Consider the following 19551-nt stretch of genomic DNA (forward strand, 5'->3'; position numbering starts at 1 on the left):
GTGGGGTGTGAAGAAACTGCCGCCGCCGTGCAGAAGGTGGGACAGCCCGCCCATCAGCTGGCCGGCGGGAGCGCGCTGGGAGAGGGCTCGGCAGGCGAATTACCGTATTGACCCGAGTATAAGCCGAGGTGAGTTTTTTAAGCCAAAAATCATGGCTAAAAAACTCGGCTTATACTTGAGTATATACGGTCATTATTTTACCAGGGACAGGTGCGCAGTGATTATCGCTCTCAAAATGGGCAGATAATAAACACTGACACTCGTTCAACGGGGAGCATTTCTTCCCCCCTCTCTCTTTCCTCAATAAACTGCAATCAAGGGATCCCCGTAGGCTGGTGGTTGGCATCCTGACCTTTCAGCTTTTTTATGACTGTGTACAACAATCGTTCCATATGCAACGTAGGTGTGACACGAGTCAATTGATACTTGGGGGCCTGAGAAAAGAATCACAGAATTCTGACTGGGACACCCAGTCCTACAAATAAGCAAAGAGACAGATCTGAAACACATGACGCTTAAGAATATAAGAAAGGCCATGCTGGATCAGACCAAGGCCTATCAAGTCTGATACCAGGCCCCTCTAGGAAGCCAACCAGGTCCCTCTAGGAAGCCCACAAGCAAGACTACTGCAGCAGCATGATCCTGCCTGTGTTCCCCAGCACCTAATAGAATAGCCATACTTCTCTCATACTGGAGAGAATAGGCATGAACATAAGAAAGGCCATGCTGGATCAGACCAAGGCCCATCAAGTCCAGCAGTCTATTCACACAGTGGCCAACCAAGCTCCTCTAGGAAACCCGCAAGCAAGATGACTGCAGCATCTTTATCCTGCCTGTGTTTCACCGCACCTAATAGAATAGGCATGCCCATCTATGCTATATTTCTGAGAATATGCGAATAAAGGTGATTTGATTTGATTTGAATAGGCATGCTCCTCTAATACTGAAGAGAATAGGCATGAACACAGGAAAGGCCATGCTGGATCAGACCAAGGCCCATCAGGTCCCTCAGTCTGTTCACACAGTGGCCAACCAGGTGCCTCTAGGAAGCCCACAAACAAGACGATCACAGCAGCATTATCCTCCCTGTGTCCCACAGCACCTAATATATTTGACATGCTCCTCTGATCCTGGAGAGAATTGGTATGCATCATGACAAGTATCCATTTACACTAGTAGCCATGAATAGTAGCCTCTCCTCCATGAACAGGTTCACATGTATAAGCTTGCTTTATACGGAATCAGACCATCCATCCAGGCCAGTATTGTCTACTCAGACCAGCAGCAGCTCTCCAGGGTCTCAGGCAGAGGTCTTTCACATCACTTACTGCCTGATCTTTTTAAGAGGAGACTCCAGGGATTGAACCTGGGACCTTCTGCATGCCTAGCAGATGCTCTACCATGGAGCCACTGAGCTCTACCATGAATACCCCTTTCCTCCATGAATATGTCTACTCCCCTCTTAAAGCCTTCCAAGTTGGCAGCCATCACCACATCCTGGGGCAGGGAGTTCCACAATTTAACTATGCATTGTGTGAAAAAAAATACTTCCTTTTATCTGTTTGGAATCTCTCACCCTCCAGCTTCAGCAGATGACCTTGCGTTCTGGTATTATGAGAGAGGGAGAAAAACTTCTCCCTGTCCACTCTCTCCAAACCATGCATAATTTTATAGACCTCTATCATGTCACCCCTTAGCTGCCTTCTTTCCAAGCTAAACAGCCCTAAGCGTCCTAACCGCTCCCCATAGGACAGTTGCTCTAATCCCCTAATCATTTTGGTTGCTCTTTTCTTCACCTTCTCAAGCTCTGTAATATCCTTTTTTAGATGCAGTGACCAGAACTGTACACAGTATTCCAAGTGTGGTCTCACCATAGATTTGTACAAGGGCAGTATGATATAAGCAGTTTTATTCTCTATTCCTCGTCTAATTATGGCCAGTATGGAATTTGCCTTTTTTTACAGCAGCCACACACTGGGTTGACATCTTCATTGAACTATCCACTACCACCCCAAGATCCCTTTTTTGGTCTGTCACTGCTGACACAGATCCCATCAGTGTATATGTGAAGTTTGGATTTTTTGCCCCAATATGCATCACTTTACACTTACTCACATTGAATCTCATTTGCCATTTTAATGCCCATTCTTCCAGTATCTAGAGATCCTTCTGGAGCTCTTCACAGTCCGATTTTGTTTTAACCACCCTAAATAATTTGGTGTCATCTGCAAATTTGGCTACTTCACTGTTTAACCCCAACTCCAGGTCATTGATGAACAGGTTGAAAAGCACCGGTCCCAACACAGATCCCTGAGGATCCCACTGTTTACATCCCGCCATTGTGAGAACTGACCATTGATTCCTACTCTCTGCTTCCTATTTTTCAGCCATGTTAGAGTGACAGACCAGGACCTGGGATGACCTGGTTAAATCCCTTGCTCAACCATGGAAGCCTGCCAGATGACTGCGGGCCGGTCACAACCAGCTTACCCTACCCTCAGAAGGTTGTTGTTGGGAGGATTCTGTGAAGAAATGGGGAGGGAACCGACAGAGAGAAAAGCAGATATAAATAAAATAACCAATGAACAAGCGTCACCTTTAGTAGAGCTTGGCTGAACCTCCGCGTGACGTTCAGGTACATTTCGTGAGTCCTGGGGTCTCTCTGCTGGGTATCTTGATCCTCGCATTCGACAATCACGTACCTGTAAGGAAACACACAAGTCTGGCATGCACACGTTCTGCCCATGCACAAGGATGGCGTACTGAAGACCGCTGGTGGATCTGGATTAGACAGCAGCTACAGACACACCAGAGGCCAGCGTTGTGTAGTGGTTATGAGCAGTGGAGTCTAATTTGGAGAACCGGTTTTCGATTCCCCACTCCTCCACATGAGCGGTGGACCCTAATCTGGTGAACCGTGTTGTTTTCCCCACTACTGTACATGAAGCCTGCTGGGTGACCAAGGGCTAGTCACAGTTCTCTCTGAACTCTCTCAGCCCCATCTACCTCACAAGGTGTCTGTTGTGGGGAAGGGAAGGCAATTGTAAGCTGGTTTGATTCTCCTTAAAAATTAGATTAATTCTGACCCAGCAGGGCTCAGAAGACTTCCGTTCCAACAAGTCTCCGCCCACTTTACTATTGACTCCACCCACTCCCTCCTTCTTAGAGTTACAACCTTCTACCCTGCACCCCAGACATGACAGCCAGCATGGTGTAGTGGTTAAAAGCGGTGGTTTGGAGCGGTGGACTCTGATCTGTCTGATCTGGAGAACCGGGTTTGATTTCCAAGTCCTCCACATCAGTGGTGGAGGCTAATCTGGTGAATCAGGTTGGTTTCCCCACTCCTCCACACGAAGCCAGCTGGGTGACCTTGGGCTAGTCACAGCTCTGTTAGAGCTCTCTCAGCCCCACCTACCTCACAGGGTGTCTGTTGTGGGGAGGGGAGGGTGATTGTAAGCCGGTTTGATTCTCCCTTAGGTGGTAGAGAAAGTCGGCATATAAAAACCAACTCTTCTCCTTCTTCTTTACATCTCTCAGTGTGGCAGAAGGCAAAAACCAACCATTCCTTTCTGATCCCTGTTACCCCTTCCCGCTACACCGCACAACCGGATATCAGCTGTCAGCGTAGAAGAAGGAAAGTGAACCCCCTGCGTCGTACTTACCAATATAAGTAGTTTGCCAGCGTGGAATTCTTGCATGCTCGGGATATCAGGAACGTGCACAGGTCTTGCTAACAGAGAATTTGAATAAAGAAATAAACAAACAAAGGGTTATTCATTACAATAGAGGAGCCATGATGATCCGTCACAACAAACTAATAAAAGGAACCGTGTATGTGTCCCACCCCCCATAGCAAATCAGGGCCATCCGGAACAATCCAAACCCAAGCCTTGGTTGTCTCCCTGCGATGGGTTTCAGCTTGCCCCCCCCCCCAACTACATCGGAGGTATGACCCCAGTTCAGACACTGCATTACCCAGGTATTTGTCCCCCTGCCCAGAAAAGGACCAATATAACACAATCAATATTACTAAACGGCTCAAAACATTTTCTTGTGTGGAGAGAAGTTAAAGAACGTGGGGCTTTTTATATAGAGAAAAGAGAACCAGCATGGTGTAGCAGCTAAGGTGTCGGACTCGGACCTGGGAAACCCAGGTTTGAATTCCCACTTGTGCTATGGAAACATGCTGGGTGACATTGGGCCAGACACACACTCTCAGCCTCAACCCTGTCAAGTATTTGGATGGGAGACCTCCAAGGAATATCAGGGGCTTGAGGTGGAGGCAGGCAATGGCAAAAACCACCTCTGAATGGCTCTTGCCCTGAAAACCCTATAGGGTGGCCATAAGTCACTTGACAGCAAAAAGAGAGAGAGAAAGATGACTAAATGTGTGGGATTGTGGGTTAGTACTGCACAGAAGAAGGCAATGGTAAACCACTTCTGACCAACCCGTACCTCAAAATCCTACGATGAGAAAATCCAAAATGGGGGGAAAGGGCTTTAAAAAGGAAAAGGGAGTCCCCTGTGCAACCATGGGGTGACGTCACATCCCGACGTTTCCTAGGCAGACTTTGTTTTACGGGGTGGTTTGCCAGTGCCTTCCCCAATCATCTTCCCTTTACCCCCAGCAAGCTGGGTCCTCATTTGGCCGACTTCGGACGGATGGAAGGCAGAGTCAGCCTTGAGCCGGCTACCTGAAACCGACTTCCGTCGGGATCGAACTCAGGTCGTGAACAGAGCTTGGACTGCAGTACTGCAGCTTACCACCCTGCACCACGGGTCTCTAAAAAGAGCTTTACTTACCTCTAGATTTTCACTTTCTGCAGGCTCCTTGGCTTTTGACGTTGAAGGCGGGGATGACACGAGGGGAAGCGGGCTGGTGATAATCTGAGAACTGGGGAAAATAACATGATGTCACTATGGGACTCTCTTTCCTCCATATTTCATGATATACGATAAATACCACTGAGCCACAGCCTCATCCCACTGGGTACTTCGGTCTCCAGGCACGCTGGCCTTCTCGAGCCAGGGCAACCGCCATGAGGATGGCTCACCAGAGCAGGGATGCCCTCCACTGTAGTTGGCCATTGAGCCAAAGGGCCCAACTCGGAACGCTTCGCAACTAATTCCCAGCATGTCCAATTCACCCACCCAGAAGACCAAGCAGTACCGCCAATTATGGGCCTGACACCCATGCTAATGCCAGTTTCCCCCTCTAGGCTCTTTGTGTGTGTGTGTGTGTGAATGTGGGTTACAAAAAACTTCCCCTGGGGTTGAAGCAGCTCTCTGCCCGTTGCCACGTGGTTCCTCACTCAGGAAGCTCACGTAAGAGTTCATTGAACAGGTTGAAATTAAATCAAAAAAGTTTCCGTCTAGACATTAGGAAGAACTTTCTAACAGTTCGAGCGGTTCCTCAGTGGAACAGGCTTCCTCGGGAGGTGGTGAGCTCTCCTTCCCTGGAGGTTTTTAAGCAGAGGCCAGCAATGCTGGTTCTGTGACCTTAGGCGGATCATGAGAGGGAGGGCATCTTGGCCATCTTCTGGGCATGGAGTATGAATCACTGGGGAGGGGGGGGAGGTAGCTGCAAATTTCCTGCATTGTGACCCTGTTGGTCCCATCCAACTCTATGATTCTGATTCTGTGATTGACTGGACAACAGCTCAAGACGTCAAGAGCTCCTCTACCTGTCTATTTCCGCCACCGTCGTCCCTGACGTCGCCATGCTCTCTGACAGGGCACCCTGGCTGTCCTTCTTGGTGGGTTCCAACCCATTCTTGATGTCGTCAAAGTTCTCGTATTTCAGCGCCTGGACGAGCTGCAGCAGGTACATCAGCAGATCCTTGGAAGGAGCGACAGGGAGAAGATTAGTGAGATAACTTCCCAGAAGTGCTAGGGGAAAGCAGCAGATTGAAATAGCATATCAAGGAGAGGGTAGATAAGTGATGATCAGAGAGGTTCATAGAGAGGAAGGGGAACAAATGACCACACAACCGGACTTGTACTGTATTCCAGGGGTCCCCAAACTTTTTGAGCCTGTGGACATATTATTCATAGGAACATCCAAAGAGCCCTGCTGGATTATAGAATCATAGAGTTGGAAAGGACCACCAGGGTCATCTAGTCCAACCCCCAGCACAATGCAGGAAATTAACAACTACCTCCCCCCACATCCCCAGTGACCCCAACCCTCCCCCCCATGCAAGATCCCACAATCAAAGCACTCCCGACAGATGGCCATCCAGCCTCTGCTTAAAGACCTCCAATGCGGGGACTCCACCACCCTCCAAGGCAGCACATTCCACCGTCGAACAGCCCTCACCGTCAGAAAGCTCTTCCTAATGTTTAGGTGGAATCGCTTTTCTGTTAGTTTAAATCCATTACTCCGTGTCCTAGTCTCTGAAGCAACAGAGAACAAGCTAGTTCCCTCATCAACATGACATCCCTTCAAATATTTAAACATGGCTATCATGTCTCCCCTCAACCTTCTCTTCTCCAAGCTAAACAAACCCAACTCCCTAAGTCTCTCCTCATAGGGCATGGATTCCAGACCTCTGACCAATCTGGCCGCCCTCCTCTGGACACGATCCAACTTGTCAACATCCTTCTTAAATTGTGGAGCCCAAAACTGGACATAGTATTCCAAGTGAGGTCTGACCAATGCAGAATACAGTGGTAGTATTACTTCCCTTGATCTAGACACAATACTCCTATTGATGCAGCCCAGAATTGCATTGGCCTTCTTAGTCGCCATATCACACTGTTGACTCATGTTCAGTTTGTGGTCCACTAAGACTCCCAGATCTCTTTCACATGTACTGTTGTCAAGCCAACTATCTCCCATCCTGTACCTGTGCCTTATGTTGTTTCTGCCTAGGTGAAGTACTTTACACTTCTCCCTATTGAAATCCATTTTATTACTTATGGCCCAGCTCTCCTGTCTATCGAGGTCATTCTGAACTCTGACCCTACCCTCCGGGGTATTAACTACCCCTCCTAACTTGGTGTCATCTGCAAATTTGATTAGCATGCTCTCTATTCCATCATCCAAGTCATTTATAAAAATATTAAATAGTACCAGTCCCAGGACAGACCCCTGCGGTACCCCACTGGTCATTCCTCTCCAGGATGAAGTTGTGCCATTAATGAGCACCCTTTGGGTTCGGTTGGTCAACCAATTACCAATCCACCTAACAGTAGCAGTGTCCAGACCACATTTTACTAGCTTTGTTTCAAGAAGATCATGGGGAACTTTACTGAAATCAAGGTACACTACATCTACAGCATTCCCTTCATCTACTATACTTGTCACTCTTTCAAAAAAAGATATGAGATTAGTTTGGCATGACCTGTTTTTGAGAAACCCCTGTTGACTGTCAGTGAGCACCGCATTTCTTTCTAATCGCTTACAGACGGTCCGTTTAATTATCTGATCTAATATTTTACCTGGTATTGATGACTGGGCGATAATTGTTTGGGATTTCTTTTTTCCCCTTTTTAAAGATGGGGACTACATTTGCCCTCCTCCAGTCTGCTGGAACCTCTCCTGTTCTCCATGAATTCTCAAAGATTATTGCCAGTGGTTCTGAAATCACTTCAGCCAGTTCTTTTAACACCCTTGGATGCAGTTCATCCGGCCCCGGAGACTTGAATTCATTAAGAGTAGCCAGGTATTCCTGTACTATCTCAGTGTCTATACTATGCTGTAATTCCCCTATTGCACCCTCTGCTCCATTATTCCCAGGTTGAGCACTATTCCCCTTTTGGGAGAACACGGATACAAAAAAGGAGTTAAGAAATTCTGCCTTTTCTGCCTCCCCTGTTAATAACTCACCATCCTCTCCACGCAATGACCCGATCGTTATCATGATCTTCCTTTTGTTATGGGCATAACCAAAAAACCCTTTTTTGTTGTTTTTAACTTCCCTGGCTAGCCGGAGCTCATTCTGCGCTTTAGCCTTCCTGACTTTTTCCCTACATGTGCCAGCTACTTGTTTGAATTCCTCTTTGTTGATTTCTCCTTTTTTCCATTTCTTGTAAATCCTATCTCAACCAAACGTTCTTTAGTCATCTACCCTGGTTTCTTCAAACCTCTACCTTTTTTTCTCCTCGTGGGAATTGACTGAAATTGCGCCTTCAATATCACCCTTTTAAGAATTTCCCATCCTTCATGTACTCCCTTCTCATTCAATATTCTCACCCACGGGATCACACCCAGTAGTTCCCTAAATTTATTGAAATCAGCTTTCTTAAAGTCTAGAGTACAAGTTTGACTATTTCTTGCTTCTCCTTTATGCTGTATAACAAACTCCAGGAGAACATGGTCACTCCCATCTAAAGATCCCACTCCTTCTACCCCATAAACCAAGTCATCATTATTGGTTAAGATCAGATCCAAAATGCTGTTCCCCTTGTCGCTTCTTCCACTTTTTGGACTATACAGTTGTCTGCAAGGGAAGAGAGGAATTTGTCAGACCTAGTTGTTTTGGCAGAGTTAGCCTTCCAACAGATGTCAGGATAACTGAAATCTCCCATTACTACTACATCTTTGTTTTTTGAATGTTTGGACATCTGTTCCAGGAAAGCATCATCTAACTCTTCAGTTTGGCTTGGGGGTCTATAATATACCCCCACAATGACATCACTATTTTTCTCCCCCTTAATGGATCAGACCAGTGGTCCATCTATTCCAGCATCCTTTCTCACACAGTGGCCAATCAGGGCCTCTGGTGGTCCAACAACAGGGCATAGAGACCGAGGCCTTCATCAGAACATCAGAAGAGCTCTGCTGGACCAGAGCAGTGGTCTGTCTATTCCAGCATCCTGTCTCACACAGTGGCCAACCAGAACCTCTGGAGGTCCAAAAACAGGGCACAGAGGACAAAGCCTTCATAAAAACATCAGAAGAGCCCTGCTGGATCAGGCCAGTGGTCCATCTAGTCCAGCATCCTGTCTCACACAGAGGCCAACCAGTTCCTCTGGAGGTCCAACAGCAGGGCATAGAGGCTGAGGCCTTCATAAGAATATAAGAACATCAGAAGAGTCCTGCTGGATCAGGTCAGTGGTCCATCTAGTATAGCATCCTGTCTCATACAGTGGCCAACCAATTCCTCTGGAGGTCCAACTACAGGGCACAGAACCTGAGGCCTTCCCCGATGTTGCGTCCTGGCACTGGGATTCAGAGTTTTACCATCTCTGAACATGGACGTTCCCTTTAGTCACCACAGCTAGTAACTACTGACAAACCTCTCCTCCATTTTTCTGCTACCCCCTCCCCCAATGATCTGCCATCTGGAAACCCAGGGTGTGGGGCAGGACGGTCAGTTTTAGACTCCGGGAGAGCTCTGAGAGCAAACCAAACCACTTCCACACCTCATCGTCGGCCTGCTGCAACCTGGCGACCGCGTAACGGCGCACCGTCGGGTTGGTAAAGTGAGAGGACAGGAGCTCCAAGCCGTCTTCCACATCCATCGGCTTCCACTTGCCCAGAAGCTCCAGGGCCTGCTTGGCTTCTTGCGGGAGGTGCCAGTTGACGCATTTCAAGAATTTTGTCAAAGCCTAAAACAAAACAAAAAAACATAATCACTGGCCATTTTGTTGTTGTTCATAATTTAGAGTCCAAGAAGGGTACTTTCAAGCCAGAGTACCACAGGAGATTCAGTAGCAGGGATGAAAATAAGTGCTTAAAAGCCGTGGACTCTAATCTGGAGAACCAGGTTTGATTCCCTGTTCATTCACATGAGCGGCAGACTGTAATCTGGAAAACCGGGTTCAATTCCCTGCTCCTCCACATGAAGCCTGCTGGGGGACAGGGCTAGTCACGGTTCTCTCCGAACTCTCTTAGCCCCACCTACCTGACAAGGTGCCTTTTGAGGGGAGAGGAAGGGAAGGCGGTTGTAAGCCGCTTTGAGGTAGAGAAAAGCAGGGAACAAGAACCAATTCTTCTTCAACTTTAGAACTCTTCCAGATTCCAGGTGGAAAGTATACAATCTGCAGCCTCTGGGGGGAATCCTGGCAATTTCAGCCTTAAATTAGATTCTCCCCCTTTCAAAGTCTCCATGGACTCAATTCCCAAGACACCTTTTATTTAAAAAAAAAAAAACAGAGGAAGGGGAAGGGGGAAAATATACTGTTTGGAGGGAAAATCCAATTCTTACCTTTTCTTGATTAGTGAGATAATATCGGAATTTCCAGACGAGATCCTGCTCTTCGTACGTTAGCTGCTTAGTTGGAGGATAGCTCAATATGATCTAAAGAAAAAGGACATGTATTGCCCCATTTCAATTTTTAGTAGCCCCCCTCTTGCCATAACCTGCATGGGGCTACCAATTGATCCCAAAGAAAAATGAAATGAAATATAGTGCAGTCCACATTTTTTTTTATTTTTTTTTATTGATTTTTATAATAAAAAAAAAAAAGAAAAAAGAAAAAAAAGGTATACATAATAATAAAAAGAAAATTATACATAGAGCGTACAATTCCATTATTACACTGTTATTTTGTTATACATATAAGAATATATATAATACGCCCTACTTCACAAAAAACCCACCACCCACCACAGTGCCCATCACCAATAGACTTCCGATGGGGTGTAGTGACAATTAGAAAAAATCACATTATTATATATTGATTAAAATCACATTATACTATAATTCGTTAAGTATATTTTTAAAATCCGTTTTTGCCGATTTATCCCAATATGCAGCGGCCTTTGACCACATAATTTTAAATTCCTCCATCTCTTTACCATGTAAAGATACTGTAATTTTGGCCATCCGCATATACAACCATAATTTTTCTCTCCATTCACTAATTAAAGGTTTAATCGTTTGCTTCCATTTTTTTGCAATTATGATTCTAGCTGCTGCAAAACTATATTGACATATGACTCTATCACCTTTATCCATTCCTCTATTTGGAATGCCCAATAAACAAAAAGCGGGATCTCGCTTAATTTTTACTTTAATAAGATTATTAGTTTCATTTATAACTAATTGCCAAAATTTCCTAATTTTTTTACAAAACCACCAACTGTGCATAAACGTTCCTATATCAGTACCACATTTCCAACATAACGCTTTGTCATCTTTTTTCATTTTACTTAATAAAACAGGGGTTATATACCATCTATAAAACATTTTATATAAATTTTCTCTTATTTCATTCGAAATAGTAAACCTAAATTCATTTTTCCAAAGCTTTTCCCAAATTTCCAAATCAATATTATATCCTAAATCTCTCATCCATTTCAACATGACTGGTTTAATCCTTTCTTGTTCTAAATTCAGTTCTATAAGTACTTTATAAATCCTACCAATCAATCCTTTATTACCTTTCAATAATGCTGTCTCAAAGTTAGACTTAGTTTGATTAAATCCCAATCTATTATCTTTAGTAAAAACATCATTTAATTTATAATACATAAACCAATCTTTTAGTTGAAGTTCTTCTCGCGTTTTCAATATCCATGTCCCATCTCTATAATGTATCAGTTCTCTATAAATATCACAATCCAAATTTAAATGTGCACCTCTTCGCATAAAAGCTTCTATAGGATTTAACCAACCGGGAGTTTTACTTTCTAGAACATCTTTATATTTATTCCATACTTGTAATAAATTTTTCCTGATAATATTTGAATTAAATTCCTTATTCACTTTCTGTTTCCCATACCACAAATAAGCATGCCACCCGAATCGTAATTTATATCCTTCTAATTCTAATAACTTAGGATTCTCCAAGAGAATCCAATCTTTAATCCAGGTGAAACATGCCGCTTGGTAGTATATTTTTAGATCCGGTAATCCCAGTCCTCCCGTCTCCCTTAATTCTATTAAGTTATTATATGCAATCCTATGTCTCTGTTTACCCCAAAGAAATCTCAATATATCTTTTTTCCATTCCTCAGATGAAAGAGACCCCCTGCGGATATTCCCACCTATATTGGATTCCACTGAGTCTTAAACGCTGGGCAATCTCCATAAAATCCTTCCTCTTCCTCAGCAGTCTTGCAGGTATTTCTTTCATCAACCTCAGTGACTCATCTCCAACTTTCAATGGTGTTTTATAATGAGTATTAAGTATTAAGTCTCTGTGGCTTCTAGAAAAAAGTTGAACCAGGCAGTCCCTTGGTACTTTATTCCTGGTTGCATATGCTGAATTTATTCTGTAGGCTGTCACAATCATCCCTGCAATCACCTCTTCAGATTCTTGCAAAAAATCTGCCAAGAGAACCATCAGATATCTTCGCAAGTCCCGATCCTCAATTTTCTCTCTCAATCCACGAATACGTAGGGAAGATTCTTTTATCTTAAGCTCCATCATTGCCATCTGATCATTTTGGGTCTCTTGTCTGTCAGCTACTGATGTTATTGACATCTCCAGGGTATCCACCTTCTTCTTGGTTTCCTTGGTTTCTTGTGAATTTTTTTTTAGCTTGGTTTCCACCCTGTCTTGCCTGACAGCCAAAGATGAAATAGTGTCCTGCAAAGAAGCTATTGCAGCTGAATTTTGAGCTATAGTAGCTGTATTCTGAGATAGCTCCTGTTTCATTTCTGTCACATCCTGGTGAGTCTTAGTTAAAAGTTCAAAGACAGAAGTCAGAGTCACTTCAGGTTTAGTTTCTGGTTTGACTTTTAAAGGCATCTTAGCAGCAATAGATGTTGTTGCTATTGGAGAAGTTATCTGTTTAGTTGTTTGAGTTATTTGAGTCACAGAGGACCGTCTGATGGGAGGCTGTACCACCAACTTTGTATCCTTTAAAATGTCCTTAGTGTGTTTCTCTTTCTCACCCATTGGTGAGCCAAAAAGACTGAAGTTAGCAAATTAGCAGGTTATAATCCAAGGGAGAGTAGGGGGGGGCAAAAGATTTCTTTTATATCATTTCATTCAGATGAAACATATGGAGAGAACAATCACCATGAGCAATAAGAAAGAATTCTATGCCATCTCACTTAATTGTCCTCTTTTCTGCTTCTGCTTCTGAATAGTCTTGGCTTTAAAGAGAAAACTTTTTGAGTGCGTCACTCAACTGGCAAAAAGCCAAAAATCATAAAACCAGAGCTTAACTGAATTATAGATGATTCCAAAAATTGTCCTTCACAAAAGAGGAATTGCCACACACCCCAAGTTAGTGATTTTAAATCCAAACAAAGATTCTTTATTTATATTTCAAAAAAAACAAAATCGGGTCCCACCTCGCTCTCTCCTGCCGTCTTCTTTAAGATGGCGCTGGTTCTTCGGTGGACTCTGCCAGAGCGACCGCCGCCGATTTCTCGGCGGTTATCGCTCCCATGGCAAAACCACCACCAGCACCCAGGACTGCATCCCCTCTTGCCCCGAGGGGTGCCGCTTGCCGGCTCTTCCCAGGGCTGTTTTCCGCCCTAAGGCAGCGAACGGCAGGAGCGCGGACGACTCCGCGCTTGTGACGGGGGGGCCGCCCGACCCGGAAGTCAGTCCACATTTTTTAAAAGCTTTGCTTTTGCTGCAGAAGGCAATCTCTGCCCTCTCCTTCCAAAAACAAGGCCTCACATCCTTTCTGAAGAATGTTGGGGAGTGAGGAAAAGGGTTTATTTAAAGCGTAGACGACTGGGGAAGACAATGGCAAACCACCCCGTCAACAAAGTCTGCCTAGTAAACATCGTAATGTGATTTCATTCCATGGGTCTGTAATGACTCAGCGCTTGCCAGCGTGATGTAGTGGTTAAGAGTGGTGGTTTGGAGTGGCGGAAGCTAATCTAGAGAACCGGGTTGGTTTCCCCACTCCTCCACGTGAAGCCAGCTGGGTGACCTTGGACTAGTCTCAGCTCTCTTAGAGCTCCCTCAGCCTCACCTACCTCACAGGGTGTCTGTTGTGGGGGGGGGAGATGGGGGGGGAGGTGATTGTAAGTCTCCCTTAAGTGGTAGAGAAAGCCGGCATATAAAAACCAACTCTTCTTCTTCTTCTTCTATTACTACTTCTTCTTGCACAGGGGGACTACCGTTACCTTTTTTACCTTTAATGGACTTTATTTTCTGTATTTCATTTATATTGTAAGCTACACTGAGCTCCATAAGAAAGAAAGGCAGCTAATAAATGTTTTCAATAAATAAACTCCCCTTCTAAGATGCCCAGAGAGGGGGGACAATCTAAACGGCAACAGACAACTTACATTTAGCTGATCCCGTGTCGCAGCGTTCGGCTTGAGATCGTGATCAGAAGGTCCACTTCGTAAGCTTCGAGCCAGTTTGTGGTGTTTGCTTTCTACTAAGTTTTCCTGAGAAGGGGAAAAAACCCAAGGAACCCGTGTCAGTAGTTGTCCAGATATTTCTTTTTTTAAAAAAAGAAAGAAAAACAAAACATGCAAAAACCAAGGTAATGTTAGTTTGGTTGAGACACAGAATCACGGAATCGTAGAGTTGGAAGGGGCCATCTAGTCCAACCCCCTACTCAATCCAGGATCAGCCTAGAGAATCCCTGAAAAGTGTTTGTCCAGCCTCTGCTTAAAGACTGCCAGTGAGGAGGAATCAGCTACCACCTCCCTAGGTAGCTGATTCCACTGTCGAACAACTCTTACTGTTAAAAAAAATAAAATCCTAATATCCAACCGGTATTTTCCGCCTGACATTTAAATCCATTATTGCGAGTCCTCTCCTCTGCTGCCAACAACAGCTCCCTGCCCTCCTCTAAGGGACAGCCCTTTGAATACTTCAAGAGAGCAATCCTGTCCCCCCTCACCCTCCTCTTCTCCAGACTAAACACTATAAGGTCCCTCCGCCTTTCCTCATAGGGCTTGGTCTCCAGGCCCCTGATCAACCTTGTCGCTCTCCTCTGCACCCGCTCCATTTGCCAGCTCTAGTTTCCGGAAACACCGAGGAAGTTAAGACCCTTAGTCAATCAAAAAATTGTAACAAAATTATAATATTTACCACACAGTGTACACCGTATGATAAATATCTTAATTTTGTTATAATTTTTAGCCCAACTTTCAAGTTCTTAGTTTAGTTCAGGTTCAGTTTATTCCCCGTTTTTTTCCTTAATGCTGAGGAAGTTAAAAACCTTAAAGTTGAGCTAAAAATGAAAACAAAATTATAATATACATTATACGGTATACACCGTATATATTATACACCGTATAATAAATATTATGCTTTTGTGATAATTCCTAGCTCAACTTTAGTTTAGTTCAGGTTGAGTTTTTCCCCCCTTTTCCCCCTTAACGCTAAGGAAGTTGTCATGGCACATGACATAAAATTGACATGGGGATTGCCTTGAGCATATGAGCTGCCTTCTGTTGAGGAGAATATTACAAGCTGCTTTGTTTTATTTATGTTACTTCATTTATTACCAAACTTTCTCTCCACTGGGGACACCCAAGCTTACATTCAATTTTAGAATAATTGAGGGTTCTTATTTGTACTTTTTTTTTTTAAAGGAAGAAACACCCCTCCCTCCCCACTCTACCCTCCTGCCCCCTACCGGCAATGTCATGCAGATAATAACTTACCATAGACATCTGGGGATCGGGAACCTTCACGATCTCCGAGCTGGTTAAAAATGGAGACGACTCATCACCATCCTAGGCGACAAAGTAATTCAGAGAGGCACATTAAACGTCTCGGGTTATAAAAGATCAGTGGGGCTTGCCAATGCTACTGAACATATTCCAGCAGCAGACAAGGGTTGCCAACCCCGTGATGGGAAATTCCTGGAGATTTGGGGTTGGAGCCTGGGGAGGGACCTCAGCAAAATATAATACCATAGGATCCATCCTCCAGAGCAGCCATTCTCTCCAGCATTCACCTGCCTATGTTCAACAGCACCTCATATAATAGGCATGCTCCTCTGATCCTGGAGAGAATAAGATATGCATCATGACTAGTATCCATTTTGACTAGTAGCCATGAATATCCCTCTCCTCCAGTAACATGTCCACTCCCCTCTTAAAGCCTTCCAAGTTGGCAGCCATCACCACATCCTGGGGCAGGGAGTTCCACAATTTAACTATGTGTTGTGTAAAGAAATGCTTCCCTTTATCTGTTTTGAACCTCTCACCCTCCAGCTTCAGCAGATGACCCCGCATTCTAGTATTATGAGAAAGGGAGAAAAGCTTCTCCCTGACCACTCTCTCCACACCATGCATAATTTTATAGACCCCTATCATGTCTCCCCTTAACCACCTTCTTTCCAAGCTAAGCAACCCTAAGCGTTTCAATTGCTCCTCATAGGGCAGTTGCTCTAGCCCCCTGATCATTTCGGTTGCTCTTTTCTGCACCTTCTCAAGCTCTGAAATATTCTTTTTTAGGTGTTGATAACTGGGCCTATCTACAAGTCTTGAGGGTTTTCAGAACAGTAGGGCAAATATGGTGTGTGTGTGTGTGGGGGGGGGGGGGCTAGGCCCTGCAGTGGCTTCTGACTGCCTGGCAACAGTGGACAGTAATGGTATGCTGTCAAAATGCATGCCAAGCAGATGCTCTGCAACTGATCCACACACCCTCCTCAGTCACCACATCTAAAAAAGGTTATTGCAGTTTGAGAAGGTGAAAAAAACAGCCACCAAAATGATCAGGGGATTAGAGCAACAGCACTATGAGGAGCAGTTGAAACGCTTTGAGCTATTTGACTTGGGGGGGAAAAGGTGGTTAAGGGGAATTATGACAGAGGTCTATAAAATTATGCATAGTATGGAGAGAGTAGACAGGGAGAAGCTTTTCTCCCTCTCTCATAATACCAGAACACGGGGTCATCTGCTGAAGCTGGAGGGTGAGAGGTTCAAAACTGATAAAAGGAAGTATTTCTCCACTCAACGCAGAGTTAAATTGTGGAACTCCCTGCCCCAGGATGGGGGGATGATTGCCAACTATGAAGGCTTTAAGAGGGGAGTGGACATGTTCAGGGAGGAGAGGGGTGTTCATGGCTACTAGTAAAAATGGATACTAGTCATGATGCATACCTATTCTCTCCAGGATCAGAGGAGCATGTCTGTTATATATTAGGTGCTATGGAATACAGGCAGGACAATGCTGCTGCGGTCGTCTTGTTTGCGGGCTTCCTAGAGGCACCTGGTTGGCCACTGTGGGAACAGACTGAGGGAGTTGGTGGGCTTCGGTCTGATCCAGCAGGGCTGCTCTTATGTTTTCTTACGTTCTCGCGGAGGGCAGGGGAAGGAAACGAGGGAGAACCGCCAAAGCAATCAATCTAACGACTTCTTAAATCACTCGTGCTTATTAAAACCCTGCCAACTTGAAGAGTATTACAGGAATGATTGGAACCTGTAATCACTCTGAAGCCTGAGCGTGCAATTTGCATGCAGTCAAAAGCATCCGCCAGCTGGCGGCTGTCTGCCACTATCCTGGAAGAAAACAGCCCCTCTCGGTAGGAAGACACGTTGAAAGCGATACACACACAATTTGGGGAGCACCCGCTTCCGAGAAAGCTAAAACCCAACAAAAGTTGCCTACCTTCTCATAATACACTATTGCGTATTCTTTGTCGTCATATTTTGCGCAACGAAACTCAATCATCAAATACATGAAATTGGAACTTCGCTTCTCGCTCTACATGAAAAGGGGGAGGGAAGAGGTTAAAGATGAGGAGTGTAATTTTATTTATTCTTTTTTTTTAATTTAAAACATTTCTACTCCACCTTTCCACCCAAATACGGTCCCCAAAGCAGCAAACATCAGGCACTGAAACATTTACACCATAATGAGAAAGGAACGTCGGCATTCAGGATCTTCCTTCGTGGGCACACAGGAAATATTTGTAACTTGTGGATCCAGTTAACGGCTGGTGTAGCAAAACCAAGGTTCTCCCAGAAGTAGCATGCTCCAAAATTCACCCCATGCTCCCAAATGAGCACTGCTGATCCCAGTCATTGGGTTGCCAACTCTGGGTTGGGAAATTCCTGGAGATTTGGGGATGGAGGCTGGAAGGGCAGATGTTGAAGGGTACGATGCCATAGAATCCACCCCCCAATGCAGTTGTTTTCTCCAAAGAATCTGTATTCTGGAGCTCAGTTGTAACTCTGGGAGATCTCCAGGCCCCACCTGGAGGCTGGCAACCCTAGTGGGGGTCAGTCTGCTTATTCTTCCTCTCCCTCCCCCTGTGGTGACTGCCCACACATAGGGCTACTGTCCAGTCCTAACATGGTTCACCTCATGCTCTTAAAACAGGCTGGAACAATTTCCCCTTCCAACTAGTTTTCTACATGCAAGGAGTCGTTACATATTTATTACTTCCTACAGCTCCCAAATAAACGAAGAAGAGGAAGAGCTGGCTTTCCTATGCCGACTTTCTCCACCACTTAAGGAAGAATCAAAGTGGCTTACAATCACCTTCCCGTCCCCACAACAGATACCTGGTAAGGGCTGAGAGAGCTCTAAGAGAGCTGTGTCTAGCCCAGGGTCACCCAGCTGGCTCCATGTGGAGGAGTGGGGAAACCAACCCGGTTCACCAGATTAGCCTCCGCCGCTCCTGTGGAGGAGTGGGGGATCAAGCCCGGTTCTCCAGATCAGACTCCACTGCTCCAAACCACCGCTCTTAACCGCTGCACCACGCTGGCTCTCCATCAGACAGAGCACGGAGATATTCTCGGAGGACAGAGAGGAAAAAAACTGCAGCCAAGTAAACCAAGTCTTGAAGCTCATTAGGAGTCCAACGCGTGCAGCGACCTACCTCATTGATCATTTCGATTTCTCGAAAGGTCAGTCTGTCCAGCCAGTCTACTTTTACCATGTGACCTTGCCGGTGAGATTTGGTGAGCTGCCAACGGAGGAAAGATACAGATGCATTATTTAAATCGCTGCAGCTAGGGAGGGGGGGATTATCCTTTTTTAAAAAATAATAATTTTTATTTTCTTCATTTAATATATCGACAAAAACAATATAATAGCAATAATAAAAAACAAACAAATGGTATCTCTAATTTAACAATAAAATGACTTCCCCCTCTCCCTCTTCCAGCTAAAAATGAATTGTATTAACTTTTGCTAACGGAGCTAATCCCAATATTATTTTAATTAACCTGTTCTTATTTTATCCAACATTATTAATTCAATACCTAATATAAAAATTAATACAAAGTATAAATAAGGGATTAGATCAAAAAGTATCCTTTAAATGATCCCGTTAAAAAATGAGGGGGGGTTATCCTTAAGGCTCATTGTGTTGAAGACATTAGGGGGGGCAATCCTAAATATTGTAATTTTTTATGAAACACCTGTTATTTCTGATCTCATGACCATAACTATTTATGCTAATAAAGGTTATATGTATATGCAAGGGGTGGGGGGGAGAAGAATAAACACCATTCGACATGATGTACATTTCACTGAAGAAGTTGAAGGAGGAAGAGGAAGAGTTGGTTTTTATATGCTGATTTTCTCTACCGTTTAAGGAGAATCAAACTGGCTTACAATCACCTTCCCTTCCCCTCCCTACAACAGACACCTTGCGAGGTAGGTGGGGCTGAGAGAGCTGTGACTAGCCCCAGGTCACCCCGCTGGCTCCATGTGCATGAGTGGGGAAACCAGATTAGTGTCCGCCACTCACGTGGAGGAGTGGGGAATCGA

The 19551-nt window shown here is 44.8% G+C and overlaps 1 protein-coding gene across 1 annotated transcript in view; it reads right to left on the bottom strand.

Annotated features, from left to right (window-relative positions):
* Positions 1 to 19551, bottom strand: part of PIK3C3 (phosphatidylinositol 3-kinase catalytic subunit type 3) — a 112046-nt gene that overhangs the window by 74051 nt on the left and 18444 nt on the right. The window contains exons 6-15 of the mRNA XM_056848007.1: positions 18656 to 18742; positions 17440 to 17535; positions 15486 to 15557; positions 14151 to 14255; positions 10155 to 10247; positions 9370 to 9555; positions 5685 to 5839; positions 4804 to 4894; positions 3663 to 3730; positions 2597 to 2702 (exon numbers count right to left, since the gene is read on the bottom strand). Coding sequence (XP_056703985.1) covers positions 2597 to 2702; positions 3663 to 3730; positions 4804 to 4894; positions 5685 to 5839; positions 9370 to 9555; positions 10155 to 10247; positions 14151 to 14255; positions 15486 to 15557; positions 17440 to 17535; positions 18656 to 18742 — 1059 coding nt within the window. The remainder of the gene's footprint in view (positions 1 to 2596; positions 2703 to 3662; positions 3731 to 4803; positions 4895 to 5684; positions 5840 to 9369; positions 9556 to 10154; positions 10248 to 14150; positions 14256 to 15485; positions 15558 to 17439; positions 17536 to 18655; positions 18743 to 19551) is intronic.

This window comes from Euleptes europaea, chromosome 4, assembly GCF_029931775.1.
Source record: "Euleptes europaea isolate rEulEur1 chromosome 4, rEulEur1.hap1, whole genome shotgun sequence".
Classification (NCBI taxonomy): Eukaryota; Metazoa; Chordata; class Lepidosauria; order Squamata; family Sphaerodactylidae; genus Euleptes; species Euleptes europaea.